The 14,973-nt window shown below is 48.3% G+C and overlaps 2 protein-coding genes and 1 long non-coding RNA gene across 3 annotated transcripts in view; 1 reads left to right on the top strand and 2 right to left on the bottom strand.

Moving 5' to 3' along the window:
• LOC113974205 overlaps positions 1-14,973 on the top strand; it is a 27,768-nt gene that overhangs the window by 11,471 nt on the left and 1,324 nt on the right. The window contains exon 3 of the long non-coding RNA XR_003536476.1: positions 12,249-12,546. This is a non-coding gene — a long non-coding RNA (uncharacterized LOC113974205). The remainder of the gene's footprint in view (positions 1-12,248; positions 12,547-14,973) is intronic.
• On the bottom strand, positions 2,960-5,547 carry HOXB5 (homeobox B5). The gene is made up of 2 exons (XM_027697113.1): positions 4,711-5,547; positions 2,960-3,739 (listed from the first exon to the last, which is right to left on the bottom strand). Exons 1-2 carry the CDS (start codon positions 5,258-5,260, stop codon positions 3,492-3,494), a joined length of 798 nt encoding a protein of 265 aa, XP_027552914.1. The 5' UTR covers positions 5,261-5,547; the 3' UTR covers positions 2,960-3,491.
• On the bottom strand, positions 8,168-10,757 carry HOXB6 (homeobox B6). Its single transcript, XM_027697117.1, is given in 3 exon segments — positions 8,168-8,661; positions 9,973-10,118; positions 10,120-10,757. Coding segments are annotated over 3 exon segments (669 nt in total). The 5' UTR covers positions 10,383-10,757; the 3' UTR covers positions 8,168-8,401.

Genomic DNA, 14,973 nt, shown 5'->3' with positions numbered 1-14,973 from the left:
TGAACTGTTTTTTTTAAAGATTACTTTATTTTTTAAGGAGGGAGGAGGAGTTGGTTCAGGTGTGGACGAAGTGTCCCCCCCCCTCACCTCCCCTGCAGAAGTGACGACCGAGCTTTCAAAAGAAAAAAAAAAATAAGGAGCCTCTCCAGGATTGGACTGGGGGGGTCGAGTTTGGGGTTTTCACCCTCTATATTGCTCGAACTGTCTTATTTTGCGAGGAGCCGGAGCTGGAACCCCTGGCCGGGGCCACCTGCCCGTCCCAGCCCCCGACCCACGGCCGGCTCTGCTCTGCTGCCCTTCCCTTCCCCGCTCACTTGTTTATTTTCCCAAAGAAAACCGCTGCTGCCGCCCGCCTTTCCCAGAAAGTTGTCACCCTTAGAGGGGAGAAAAGGGAATCTGGGAGATACCGGGGGGTTCAATAAGGTTTGGAGGGTCCGTAGGCAAAGTGCAGCTCCTCTGATTATTTTTCTGTAGCACTTGGAGACAGACTGGAGACATAACAGTGGTCATCCAGTGTATCCATGGGGTAGAAACGAACTACAGAAATATGAGGACGCTCGTTCGTACTGTTAGGGAAAAAAAACCCAAACAAACCGAAACCCAAGAGGAAAAAATAATAATAAAAAAATAAAATAAGAAAATGGGGCGAAAAAAAAACTAAAAACAATCCCTCAAACCAACCAACCAACCAACCAACCCCGGTCTCTGCACAGGCCGAAAGGAAAAAAAAATGCACACATTTCTTTGGCGAGCAGGTGAAAAGAAGTAAAACGCAAAGGTGGCAACAACCTGAAGAGCACGGCCAGGACGGAGCTGGTTGAGATGCAAAGGCGTGGGCCGGGTTTGGGGCTGTTCGCGAGCGGCACAAACCACCCCGAAGCACCTCCACCAAACGGGCCAGAGCCTTTTCACCCGGCCAAGGACAACCCCAAACTTTGTCCGAAGTACACACGTCCCCCCCCGCAAAGGCAGGATGGAGTTTGCTTGGCGATGATAATGAATCTTTACAGTTTTTTGGGTTTTTTTTAATCTATTTCTCCCGCTCGCACAAAGTTTTACTTTTGGGCCTGGAAGCTGTGATGGAAACGTAACCCAATTCCAGCTCTCGGGAGGACGAGAATTAGGACCTTCTGAAAGGGAGAAATAAAGCTCCGAAAGAGAGCCAGCCCCTCTTTCCTCCCCGCTCAGCCTTCAGCCATATCAAACCCCTTTAAAATAGTTTAAGCAGATAATATTTCAGAAGGACTTACTTTCAGGACTCCAGTCTATTGGCTCCCTGGACTGAAAAGTGGACCCGCAAAACATGTTCCCTGCAATTGCAACGTTTATCTCATCTGGAAAAGTGCTCACCCATTGCTGCCCCTTACAAGCCAAACCAAGCAGTTAAAGTGTCACTTAACATTCTAGAGAATGTGAAATATATTGTACATTGTCAACTCCCCAAAACCATAAAACTAACTTTATGGACCTCACGTGACTTTTGAGAGCCAGTGAGGGGTATCTGTCTGAGGTCTGGGCGATTTTTACGATCTAACTTCTAGATAAAACCCTATCCATTTGACATCTAAATGTCATACCCACTTTTGGTATAGTTTGCTATTGGTAAAAAAAAAAAAAAAAAAAAAAAAGAGAGAGAGAGAGGAAAGAAAGAAAGGAAAAAAAAATACCAAAGGAAGGCGAGCAAATGATTTGGGATCTGACAGTCCACTTCACATCCCTCTCAAAATCACTTAAGAAGTACCTAAACAGTGGGAGATTAAGTTTGGTAAGTTTTAAGCTCCAACTTTACTTGCTACGGAACAAAAAAAGCCAGAGCCGGGTGGTAGAGATGTCAGTGGCGTTTTGCCAAATCGAGCGACTTTAAACCGAAGTATCTCGTGCCTTGTTGGATTCCCTGGGTAGCGAAATGGCAACATTTGCCATCTTTGATGATGTTAAATTATCTGCGGCCGAAGTGCCTCGGTGTAGTGTCAGTAGTTACAGCGCTGCGAGCTCTTATTTACATGTTAAACCAGAGACTAAAGAGGTAAAAAGCACAATAAAGCGAGGACGAGAAGCAGCGCAGAGCCGAGCTTAGCCCAGAAATGTGTGATTTCCAGGCGCGTTCTGTGTCTCGAACAAATCTCTACCCGCACGCGGCTCTGGGGTTCTCTCGAGCGCAGTTTTTCCGCGCCCGTGGATGTGTCTGTGGTACCTCTGGCTTTGGGAATGCGCCTGTTTTCTGTCTGACAATTCCTGAAACGCGCGGAAATCTGCCGGGGAAGGGGTTTGAAACCGCGTGGTTGCAACTCGAAGGACTCGAAAGCAGTTTGCGTGATGCGGTGCGGGGTGTTGGGGTGGGAGGGGGGGGATGTCTGTGTTGTTTTGGGGCAGCCTCGTGTTTTACTCCCGCGTGCGGTGCCAGAAAGGTGGTTTTGATGCGGATATTTGGGTGTTTCGGAGCTGCCAGGGATGCCCAGGAGAGACTCCCAGCTCCGTGCCAGGCGTCTCCCCGGCTTTAGTCCCCGAGGTCGGGTATAAAGTGCGACCGGGAGCCTTTTGTGAGTAGGAGAAACGTTTATTTGACTTCGAGTAAAGCTACAAACAAATACAAAAAGCTTATTGGCAAAGTACTAACAGGCAGCTAGACATGACAGATGCCAGTTTTACACATAACATTGCATTCACTCTGCCCACTACAACCCGGCTATTAGTCACATCAGAAATATTTCTAGTATTTACAAACATCAGAGCACTCCATTGTTGGTCCGATTTTATACATTTTTTATTTTTTTTTGCCTTTTAATAGTGAAGTTTAGCCACGTCTAAGAGTACGTCTCGGAATTAGCCTGGGATTCGAAATCCTGGCCTGAAGTTTGGACTAAAACACAGACTGGACAATTTTAAGACAGAAAGATACAAGAGTTGCTTCTTTTTTTTTTTTTTTCTTTTTTTCCCCCCATTTTTTACATTTTTGTTTGGTTTTTTAGACTATTTTTTTTTTTCTGCGACTGTAGTGCAGGAACCCCCGATTTTAGCTTAGGCAGAGAAGAACTCACCCAAAAGCAGTAAACTCAGAAAAGAGGGGAAAAAAAAATCCCGACAAATAAACAAACAATCGTATCTGTTCTCGATTTATAAATAAGTTATAACATTTAAAGGGCTCACAGAACACATGCTGGCTTTCCAGAAAGCATCAAGAGAGCACGGACACATAACATTTATAAGAACAACAAGAGCATGAGGAGCATCTGGAAATAAAATTTAATTAAGGAAAAAAACAAAAAAAAAGATTTTTTTTTTAAAAACCCCAAAACAGAACAAGACATGAACTCAGTCCTGGGACAACGGTACCATACGAGTCGTTTTAGAATATCAACAACATGCCGAAAAGAAGGTGCCTCACTGTACAGTACTCGGGAACTAAGATCTGCGGCGCTTTATTTATTTATTTACGTTATTTCTTTTTCTCGCCTCCTCTTCTTTCTCCTCGACAATTCCTCCGCTAGAATTTATGGCTGAAAGGCGCTGCCCGCCGAGGCCAAGCTCATGCTTTTCAGTTTATTATCCTTCTTCCATTTCATCCTCCTGTTCTGGAACCAGATTTTGATCTGGCGCTCGGAGAGGCAGAGAGCGTGAGCGATCTCTATTCTCCTCCTGCGGGTGAGATATCTATTGAAGTGGAATTCCTTTTCCAACTCCAGGGTCTGGTAGCGAGTGTACGCTGTCCTCGCCCTCTTACCGTCTGGTCCAGTCATGTCTGAATAACACGGACAACAGCGGGGTTTGGGTTTTTGGCTTTCTGCTAGAATTTTTATTTTTAAAGACCATTTTTCTTTTTCTTTTCTTTTTTTTTTATAACCGAGGTAAAATATTCGCCTCGCTCCTGCAGCTTGGAAAGCTGCTTATTCCCCAAATAACAGCCCCCCCCCCCCCGCCTCCTCTTTCTCCCACACCCCCAGACACGTGTAAAACCCCCCACCCTTGGCCCCTCCAGGACCGACATTCCCAACTCGATATTCAGAATTTAACTGGAGAAGCGAGAGCCTGAAATCTCCCCTTTTTCGCCTCTGCCTGGGTGTTTGTGGGTCTGTTTGCAGGGAACGTCAGGTTTGGTGCTGCTTTCTTGTCTCCAGGAGAAAACCGGGAAGGGAAAGGGGGGGGTGTCTCCATTCCCCGTGTATCTCCTCGCAATTTGGGTTTTGTCAAGAGCAGATTGTCGAGAATACACCCGGCAAAATAAGAGTAGGAAAGGAGCGAGAGACCCATCTGTGCATATAATGCCATTTTAATGGTCAATTCTTTCCTTCCCCCCCACCCCCAAGGAACACCCCCTCGCCTCAATTTTTAAATTGCCTTCTCCCACCATCCCCACAGCGCTACGAGCTTAAAATAAGCGCCCCTTTCGCTGCGAGAATAGCGAAACTAAAATAAAATCGAGGCCCCCCCAAACCCCCCCCTTCCAGGCGCCAGAGGCAGCTTTAAAGCAGCGATCAGAGCGAGAAATACAAAAGCAATAAATAGCTGCGTTTCTCATCAAAGCGCCTCCACCGAATAAAAGGAAGGAGAGGAAAAAAAAGGGAGCGGGTTGGGGGGGGGGGGGGAGGGAAAAAAAAAAAGGGGGGAAAGGGGAAAAGAAAAAAAAACAACAAGAAACGCGAGAGAAAAAGAGGGGGGGTGTGCGAAAATAAACAACAACAACGACAACGACGGAAAAAGAAGTAGCTGTACCATGGCTAATGTGAAGTTTCCTCATCCAAGGGAATATCTGAGGTGCCTGCCCTTCTGTCGCTGCCGTGGAGGTCGCGATGGGCTCTGCCTGCGCTCGGGGGATGCTGCTGCTTATTGGAGTGCCCTCGTCGGCTCCCGAGGACGCGCTGGTCTCGTCTAGTTCTGTGAAATTTGTGTTGGTGGTGCTGGCAGAAGTAGCTTGGTCGGAGGGGGACGGGGCGGGTTTGCCTCCATGGCTCTCGCTGTTGGAGCAGGGAAGGGAGTCGGGAGAAGATAAGGAGCAGCTGGACGCCTGTCTAAACCTGCTCTCCTGAGCTGGAGAAGGGAAACCGCGGGAGCTCTCCCCCACAGCCCCAAAGTGACTAGAGGAGGCTGAGCGGTTGATGCTAAGGTCCATCCCATTGTAGTTGTAGCCATAAGAGCTGGAATGCATGGTGCTTGAATCTCTGTAAGAACCGTTCATGGAACTGCCGGTCCCATAATTTAGTAACTGATAGTCGGGGCCATTTGGGTAGCGCCCTGAGAACGAGTTTACAAAGTAAGAGCTCATTTGGGTTATTTTGGAGGGCTTGATTTGTGGCTCGTGGTCGTTATAACCCCGTGCTTGACGATTTATGATGTATTAATGAATTATAGCGATGCACTGTACTTCGTTTTTGCTATGTATGCGGCCAAATATGGGGGGAGGGTGGGGGGTGCGTTTGGGAATCACGTGCTTTTGTTGACCAGTCGTAAATTCTCACTGATGACCTCAAGAGGTAATTCATGCTCTATGGTTACAAATAATGACGAGCGCGGAGCCGTTTTAGGCCCGAAGTCGGTGCGCGGGCGCCCCAAATCCCCGGGCGCGCCATCGCCCCCCACCTTGGCGGACCGCGCCACCTGCCGGCAACGCGGGGGCGGTGCAGCCCCCTCGGGGGGGTCCCCCGAGACCCCCCAAAACATCCCCGGCCTTTCCTCTCCCCCCCACCTCCACCCTCTTTTTTTTTTTTCCCCCCCTTCTCTAAAAAAAATTAAAAAAAAAAAATCGGCACAAAAACCCGCGTGTGGGTGGTGGTGGTGAAGGAGGTTGGGTTGGTGTTCTCTCCGCTGCGTGGGTCTTCTGGTCTTTTTTTTTATTATTAAACTCTTCGATTTCTTCTTTTTTCGTAAAAATAAAAAGCGGCGGGGAAAGTTTGAGATGAGGCGCCGGGAGGGTCTTTTTCTTCTTCTTCTTCTTCTTCTCGAGGGGGGCGACGAGAAGCTGCTGGTTGAGGAAGGGAGATTGTGGGGGTGCTTTGGGGTTGTTTCGGCCGGAAAAAGTCGAGGTTTCCCGCGCGCTGAGCGTGGGGGCAGCGATGCGGTCGCACCTTAATTCTGGAGGGGAAAACAAAAATTAAAAAGAAAAAAAAATAGGGGGAGAACGGGGGGGAAGGTGGGAGAAAGGAAAAGGAGGGAAAATCCGGCCGGTGGAACTGGTTGACATCGTAGTTTTTGGGATATTCTTGTTCCTGAGCGTTTCGCGTCCTCTTTGGGCACAGCATTTGTGCTGCGTGGTTTTTTTTCCTTTCCATTTGTTAACCTGCGAGGAATATTAGGGAGCAAAAGCACCCAGAAATGGGTAAAAACGTTGGGAAAGAGCTGCGCTTTGTTAAGCATTACTTTCTTTTTTTTTTTTCCCCTTCTTCTTTTTTTTTTTCTCTCTCCTTCCTTCCTTCCTTTCTTTCTTTCTTTCTTTTTTTTTTTGTTCCGAGGCAGTTTAGGAATTTCGTGTGCTTGTGTCTGCAACTCATTGGAAATTATGCGCCATATTGAAAGTGACATATAATTATAATAATTACGGGCAATGAAAAGCGTGGCAATAATAGTAAATGTCCTACAGCTGTGAAGCTTCTGCATGAATTGATTTTAAAAGTGACTGACATTAAAGCAGCTTGTGGCGCGGGGGAATGCATTCATACATAGGTATTTCTGCTGGGGAGCGGGGGAAAAAGGGGATGGGAGGCAGGAGATGCTGTTTCGTCGCGTTTTCCCCCCCGCGAAGCTGCAGAAAACGGGATCCGAAATCGGCCGCGCTGCTCGCTTGGTCTCAGTCCTAAATCCCACAGCGGAAAAAGCGGTTCCTTTCGTTTCATTCCCAAAAACCCGGGAAAAGTTTCGCTGTTTGCACGAGATTCCTCGGGACGGAGCAGGAACTGTCCCCATCCCATCCCCATGGAAGTCCCAGCTCTCCCAAGGAGCCACTGGAAACCAAAAATAAAAAATCTGCTCTTTCGAAAGAGCTCGTTTGGTTCAGTTTAGATTTTTTTTTTCCGCCTTTTTTCACCCCCCACCACCTTAAATGGACGCTGTAATTCCTGGAGCTGGGAAGCTCCTCGTTTCTCAGGGCGAATTCCCTGGAAATCTGGACTTTTTTTTGCGATACACTTCGCTTTGATTTGGGGGCTATGAAATAGAGGGAGCAGATGTTTGAAAGATGCTAGGCAAATGTTAGGTATCTTTGGTAGATAAATGAGAGCATATTTTTGCCCGTTTCCTTGATTTATTATGTATATGGAGAACGTTTCGTCATAACTCTTTGTACTGTAACAATAAAAAAGAGCGACACTAAAGCAGAATGTCAGCGAGGAAATACTATTGGTGAAAGGTCTTCCATTTGAGATTAGACAAAAAGAGGGAAAACCAGATTTATCTCTCCACTGTAACTTCCGTGGGCTTGGAGTTGCTTGTCCTTGCAGATTAGGAGACATTGTCATACAGAGGGAAGCAAGGCTGTCTTTACAACCCTCTGCTCCTTAAGAATGGCAAGTTCCCCTGGAAAAGGGAGAGATAATAACAATAAAAGCCATAATAATGACAGGGGGGTGTGCGTGAGATCGAAGACTTCGCTTTTATTAGAGAATTCCATGTTCATACCTAAGACAAACTTCAAACACAACACGTACAAAAAAATTAATAAAATAGAACTTTCTGTTGTTGCTTTTGCATCCTTTTAGGTAGTACTCGTTCTTTCAGTAGGTTTTCCTTTTTTTAAAAAAAAAAGAGGCAAAAAAACCACCCCAAAACTAATTACAAAGACCCCAGGGCTTGATTAATTTACCAAAGGAGAAAAAAAATAAAGGAAAAAAACAAAACCAAAAACCTATGTCAACCGTGCATGAAACATTTTTACAAAATTAGGACAATAAACACCCCAAATGACATATATTGCAGCACTTCCATTAAATACAAGAGTTAGCAGATTACTAACAGTGACACCAAGGGTAGAAACACGGCTAAGAGTCCTTTTTTTTTTTTTTTTGTGTCTTTTCTCTTTCCCTTTCTTTCCCTCCTTCTCTCTCTTATCTCTTCGCTTTTTAATTATTATTATTATTATTTCACTTCGAGGGGGAGGAGGGGGGTGGAGTGGGAGGGAAGGGAGGTCTAGGAAGGGAAAAAAAAATTCCAAACGCAACTAGAAGCCTGATTTTTTTTTTTCCTGGACACGACAGATCACTGGGAATACGAGTCCATGGCATTGGTGGCCCAAACTTTCTGGCTGTTGCCGCTGCTCCAGAGGGCTTGTCCCACCAACGTGCAGGTTTTCCCTGTCCCCGCAGCCAGCCCACACCCCCCTCATCCTCTCGGCTCTCGCACTCACTCACTCACTCCCTAATTTCTTTTTTTTGTTGTTTTTTTTTTTTCTTCCTGCGTGTGTTTTTAAATAATACTTTCACTCCGCCGTTTTCTCCTCCTCCTCCTCCGCGCTGAGTTGCGAGGAGTTGAGCAATTTGTTCTCTTTTTTCCACTTCATCCGGCGGTTCTGGAACCAAATTTTGATCTGCCGCTCCGTCAGGCAGAGGGAATGGGCGATCTCGATCCGCCGGCGCCGGGTCAGGTAGCGGTTGAAGTGGAATTCCTTCTCCAGCTCCAGCGTCTGGTAGCGGGTGTAGGTCTGGCGGCCTCGACGGCCGCTGGGCCCGAAGGAAGAACCTGTGACACCCGCGGGAAAAAAACAGGAGACAAATAGGAGACACGTAGGAAACAAATAGAGAGAAAAATAGGGGAAAATGGGAAGGGAGAAGGAGGGGAATAAAGGACGCGGGAGAGCAAAAAGAAGGGAGAGCCCCGAGGTTTAGTGGGGCCGCGGGGATGCGGGATGAGGGGTGTGTGGCCGCTCCCCTGCCCTCCAAAGGCTTTGGACGTGTCCAAATGAAGCCCCGCGGTCGCGGAGCCCCTGAGAGGGTCCCCCGGCCGGGCCGCAGCCGCGGAGGAGCCGCGGCCGCGCAGGGGGGGTTGAGGCTGCGCTCGCCGGGCCGTGCAGGGCTGGGGAGACAGGGCCAGATCTATCTTATTCCGGCATGAAAAATCGCAAGGTGTTCTCAGCAAAGCTCCCCCCCGCCCGCCCGCCCTCGCTATTTTCCACCCTGCCGGCAACTGTAATAGATCGGAGCATTTAAGCAATAATGAAGTGAATCGATCTGCCCAAACTCCGCATTAAAGAGGACACAACACTTTATGTCCCTGCGCTAATGGACATCAATTTGGAACTTAAAAGGCAACAAATGCATCTAAACATGGGAAGGAGGGGAGTGAGCCTCGATTATTTTTCTCCCCCCCCTCCCCAGTTGTTTTTTTGGTCGTTGTTGTTTGTTTTGTTGTTGGTTGTTTTTTTTAATTCTAATTGAGGAAACAGCACTTAAAGAAGTCATATATCACCAGGGGGAAAAAAAAATCCTCCCCGGGCAGACTTTTCATTATGTGCGAATTTCATTAAAAATGTAACCGTCTCCCTTCACGTATTTAAACACTTTTATATTATTTAACTCCGGCTCGGGTAGCCAGCGAGAGAGGGAGCTGCGTGGGGGCGTGGGTCCGGGTGCGTGTGTAAAGTCATCCAGATCTGATTTAGAAAAGATATCTCCCTGTGCGTGTGGGGGAAAGACAGAGACAAATCGTTGTAGCTGAGTGACACGCAAACTGGAATGTGGAAAAGAGGGAGAAAAAAAAAGGGGGGGGAGGAAAGAAATACTATATCGGGATTTAAATACCGGGCAAAGTTTTTTAGCTCGGGGGGGGTCGCTGGGAGAAAATACTTGGGCGGTGGGAAGTTTTGGTGCGTGTCAGGAGCAAGTTGGAGCCTCTTGTGTCGCCCAAGTTCCCCGCTGGAAGTTTGGGCTCTAAAGTGAACCTTATTCCTGCTTCCCTCGCTCGCTCTCGCTCTCTCTCTCTCTCTGGCGGTTAACAAATAAGAAAGGGGGGGAGGAGATTGATGTATTTATTTCTGTAAAAGAGTAAACTCACTATTGCAAGAGTTCATCCGCTGCATCCAGGGGTAAACCGGGGCGGAACACTTTTGCTCCTCGCTCTCTCCGAACACAGTTTTGCTCTGCGCGCAGTCCGACTTGCGCGGCTCGGGGGCGAAGGGCACCTCGTCCAGGCTGGGGGGGGGGGCACGCAGGGTCCTTCTCCCTGAAAAACCCGCCGGCCCCATAGTCACAGGCGGAGCCGCGGCCGTAGGCTCCGTTGCTCTGCTGGTAGTAAGGAGAGGAGGTGTAGCCCTTCTCCTGGACGCCCGTGGCTCCGTAGGTGCTGGGGTAGTGCCTCAAAGGATCCGCATAGCCCGAGGGATAGAGCGGGATCTGTCCCAGGAAGGGCTCCTGCCCCGCCGCCAGACTCACCGGGAAGGTCGAGTTGACAAAATAAGAACTCATTGGAAGGAGCCTCGCCGTCCTTTCCCCGGCTTTATGATTTGTTGTGTTTTATAGTCCAAGTGGTTTAGCTATTAGTAGTATATCGGAGATTGGGTTTTAGCTGAAGGGAGATGGCGTGGTGCCAGCGAGGGACACAAGGAAATACAACCATCTGATCATGGGCTGACCAATAGCAGGCGCCTGAGGTTGCAAAATAGCACCCATGAGGAGCTGAGATTGCACCAGGGACCCTAAGAACAAACCATCCACCCCCTTTTCCCTCCCTTTTAAACAACAGAAATGCACCCCCTTAACCAAATATATAATATCTGCCGAAAGAAACATTCCCGGCGCGCTCGGAGCTTCATAAATAAATAAACGTGTGTTCTTCCCCCCCCCCCCCCTTCCTCCCTCCCCCGGAGCTCGGCGCGGGGGTGTGCGAGCGCGGCTGGCGGTGTGCGCGCCTATATATAATATTTACACGTATAGAACGCGGACAAATACCCGCTGTCAGTGGTGGGGGGGGAAAGTTAATTATTCGCATTCGGAAAACTTAAACCCCTCGCGTTCGCAAATCGTCCTAAAACGTCCGGGTGCTTCGCCGGAGTTAAATAAAACAGGAGGTTGGGGGGGCGGGGGGAGGAAAACGTGAGATAAAAAGTTTTTCGTGCGAACTTTGCGAGGAGGAGACCCCGCCGGGTTGATTGAGTTACATTTGCTGTATGAGGAGAAATCGGTTTTGACAACTTATTTCGGTTCGTGCTCGTCTAATTACCATAGATTAGCACTCCCTGCTCAGGAAAGCTGCGCTCGATTGAACCCAACCTTCCCTTTGCATCTATCGCATCTTTCCCCTTTCTTGTTTCTGCCAAAGCTCCGGATTCGGAAGATAAATGGAAAATCGAAGTATTTCCTTTATCCTTTGCTAAATCCCGCTCTCCTCCGGTGTCCGGCACCGCATTGTGCCCTCTTGCGTTTTTTTGTTAATACCAAATCTATGCCCGACCTTTTATGGCTAAAAAAGAGCCTTGGGTTGCGGTCCAAAGCTGAGTTTATTGATTGTTACCGATCGAGATGTCGGTGGAGGGTTTTATCGAGGGCAAAGCTGCGCCGTGACGGTGCCTCGGAGGTGCGGGTTTGCATCCCCCCCTCCGAGCCCTCCCGCCCCACAAAACACCGATTTTTGCAAAGTTCAAAGGCTGGAAAGGACAACACCGAAAGTCTCGAGCGATCCCCGGCCACCCCAAAAGCTCCGCTTCGCTCTGGGTTTTGCCGGATTCGCTGGCCAGAGATGGGCTTTGCTCTACCTGTGCATCCCCCCCTTCAGCTCCTCGCGTGCCCAAGGTAGAGCTGCAGAGCTCTGCTCGCCGCCTGCTTCATTTTCGAGGGGGAAAATCAAAAGTCATCGCACGGGAAAACAAAACCAAACCGAAAAAACCCACCTAAATTAACCCCAGGGCTGCCCCCCGATCACTGGCGTTTTATCAAGGGTTTGTTTCCTGTCCGAATTTGTGACCGTCTGTCTGTCGGGTCTGATATGCGCTGAAATGACGCGCCCTATAACACACACTCCCCACTACTTGAATCTGTGAATGTGTGTGCTCCAAATCTAGAATTACACATCTTCCATGGTGGCTGTAGAGCTGCCAATGCGGCTCTCTCTGACAGAGCTTTAAGTATCTACGAAACCGGGATCTTATTACGAGCTAATTTATTTTAAACATCGTGTTTACAGCAGCAAAGCCAAGATTGTTTCATGCCACGGCTGCAATGAACATTTCGACTGAAACGTAACCCTTATAATTCAAGGAAATAACATGCAAAGGAAGTAGTTTTCCATCCTCCACCCCCCTCTCTGACTGATATCTTTTATATTTGTTCTTGCAGAGTTTCCCTTTGTGTATGGAATGGACCCAAACTTACGTAGATCTGCTTTATTGGTATGCGAGGAAAAAAAAATGTGAGATTGAAAGGGAACGATGACTAGAGAAGAAGGAAAAGAAAAAAAAGAAAAGCTCGGATGAGAGGCTGAAGTTTCCTGCTCTGCAGGAGCCGACCAGCTCACACGTTTGATTAGAGAGTTGCGCAATATTTGTAGCCCTGCAAACCCAGCGATTATCTGGCAGGAGCAGCCCCGCATGCAAATTTTTGGGCAAAGAAATGGGATGTCCTGATAACTCGACGCGTGAGTAAAATCCGCTGAAAATGTTTGCTCTCATATTTCCTCCCGCTCCTCGTGATTGCTCTGCAGATACATCCCTCCAAATAGTTTGGGGAGGGGGAGGAATCTCATCCCCCCCTAATCCCAACATCGCTTACTGTGGTAATTTGTGGTTGAAACGGGCGCTTTGCGTAGTTTGAGGGTCGACATTTTAAAAGAAAATAAAAACGCTCTAATGGAAGGTGGCCGCTTGCTAATTGCTTATTGCTGACATCTTAGATGCGCTACAGATAAAAAAACCCCTTTCCTCTTAGAAGGACGGCCCTATAAGTGGTTATTTGGGGGAGTTTAAAAAGAAAACTTGGTTCCCAACGTGGGGGAAAAAAAAACCCAAACAAACCCAAAGCCTGTCACAGTTTTCATCTTCCGGAGGGTCAGGCCCGCGGTCTAATTGATTTGCCACCTATGATACATGTAAATACGAGCAGGGGTCTTAAACCGCACTAAATCTCCGAGAATTGAATGTTTAGGCGCAGACGCGGTTTCCACCCCCGGTTCGGTAGCTTTTAAAAAGCGAAATTTAAAATATAGAACCCCGGGTTATTGGCGTAGCTGTTTAACAGGCGCCCTCCCGCCTGAGGTCCGGAGTAAATCTGAGACCGATTTTGCGAATGTATTTTCTTTGGACGCCTCTAACGCCAGCTCAGCCGGGAGCGAGCCAGACAGGAGCAATAACGGCTGAAGCCAGCCCAGACAGTAGCCCTTAAGTTCCACTGGTCTTTGAGGGCACCGATGGGCGCATCTTTCCTCAATTTTTGGCCTCATCTCCCCCAAAAACAGGCGCAAGGTTTCCTAAGAAGGAGCCATAAAGTGGGGAACTCGCGCGACGCACCAGAAGGTGGTCTGACACATTTAACTGCGCTCTCCCCTCCTGACAGACATCACTCAGCTGCCAGGGTGTAAATAAAGATAAAGAGAAGTATTTACGATATGTACGAGCCCAGTTCTCCGCTCGGGAAGGTCCTACTTTTTGTCGCTGGGCTTTTCTGGCCGGCGGAGATCAAGCCCACCAAGCAGAGCCAGGCAGATAGATGAGGGGATTAAAAACAACACCCAAATATTTCGAAATGCAAACAGAACAGAGCGTTGCTTGTCTGGAAGCTAAAGCCGCTAAGAACTTGGGAAAAAGTTCAGTGCAGTTGGTTCCAATAAAAAATGAAACTCTCCTTTTTTTCATGGGGAGCTGGAATTCCCGATCCTTCTGAAGTGAGAACACAGCGGGGGTTTCCCTACCGAGGGACTTATTGCAGCCATAAAGTCAAGCCAACACCACGAAAACACTTGAAACAACCCCTTGTTCTTGGAACTCAGACATAGAAAACCATTGGCAGCAGTGAAGCCTCCCCTGTAACGCTCGTGCACACCCAAAATCACATCGGAAAATAAACCCGACGGAGCCATGAGCTCCAGGGCTGGAGTATTTAAAACAATGACCCCCCGAAGGTGTAAAAAAATCCGCCTGAAACTTAATTTCCAGCAATGCAAGTTTAATTTACCTGACTTCCCGTGCAGCGCATAATAACCTTGTTAATGGGATCTCTGAAAAGAAGCAATAATAATCTACCATTGTTCCATTAAAGAGTGCGGCTAATTATTAACAAAAAGGGGAAAAAAAAGGGGGGAGGAGGTGGAGGAGAGGAGGGGGAGGCCAGAGGGAGAGAGGGACACTGAGGGAGCCGAAATGCGCCCAGACCCAAATATTTCTGCGAAAACAGCTCCCGGGAAGGGGAAAGGGGGGCTGCTGGTCAAATAATGTGGGGAAAGCAGGGAGAAGGAGAGGAAAAGGCGAGACGGCTCATGTAATGCTGGTAGCGAGAGCTGGGGGGTGTTGGGAATTACAGCATGGAACAAGTTAATCATGGCTGTTGCTGGTCAAAAGAGAGAAACTTTTTTTTCTTTTTTTTTTTTTCCACATAGTCCCTGGACATCTCACTTTCTTCGAGAAAATGTCTCTAAGTCTAGACGTAAACAGTTGCCAGGAAACTGTGTGGCAGAAGGAGAAAACGAGAGGGAGAAAGGCGAGAGGGAGGGAGGGCGAGAGAGAGAGAAACCTTTTAAAATAACAGACGCGCATTGTCCCTTCAAAGCCTACAGTAACTTAAAAGTGATCCGTCGTCTGCCTCTGCTCCCAGCGCCTTCCCCGGCAACCACCTCAACCCCGCGCCCTGACATATCTTTTCCAGACCCCGCCGAAATGACCAGTGCGAGCAATAAAGAAATAAAAGCTCCTCTGCCTTTTATGACGAGCTGCGAACCCACCCCCGGCACCTCCACACACACCAACAACCCCCCCCGCGCCTCGCACGTCACGATTACACCGCGTTTTACAACATCTCCGCTTGTGTTGGCGCCCAAGAGCCACCGAGCAGCCACCTTTCATCTCCCGGGGGG

Source organism: Neopelma chrysocephalum, unplaced genomic scaffold (assembly GCF_003984885.1).
Source record: "Neopelma chrysocephalum unplaced genomic scaffold, ASM398488v2 Primary Assembly neopelma1_118, whole genome shotgun sequence".
NCBI lineage: Eukaryota > Metazoa > Chordata > Aves > Passeriformes > Pipridae > Neopelma > Neopelma chrysocephalum.
Note: the sequence above shows the minus strand (reverse complement) of the source record. Positions and strands in the feature narration are given on the sequence as shown.

What these genes read in the sequence shown, in the direction of transcription:
- HOXB5 (XM_027697113.1), bottom strand. Translation starts at nt 5,260, where the DNA reads ATGAGCTCTTACTTTGTAAACTCGTTCTCAGGGCGCTACCCAAATGGC. An exon ending in GAAACTTCACATTAGCCATG is followed by an intron (nt 3,740 to 4,710) that starts GTACAGCTACTT and finishes CGTGTTATTCAG; the next exon opens with ACATGACTGGACCAGACGGT.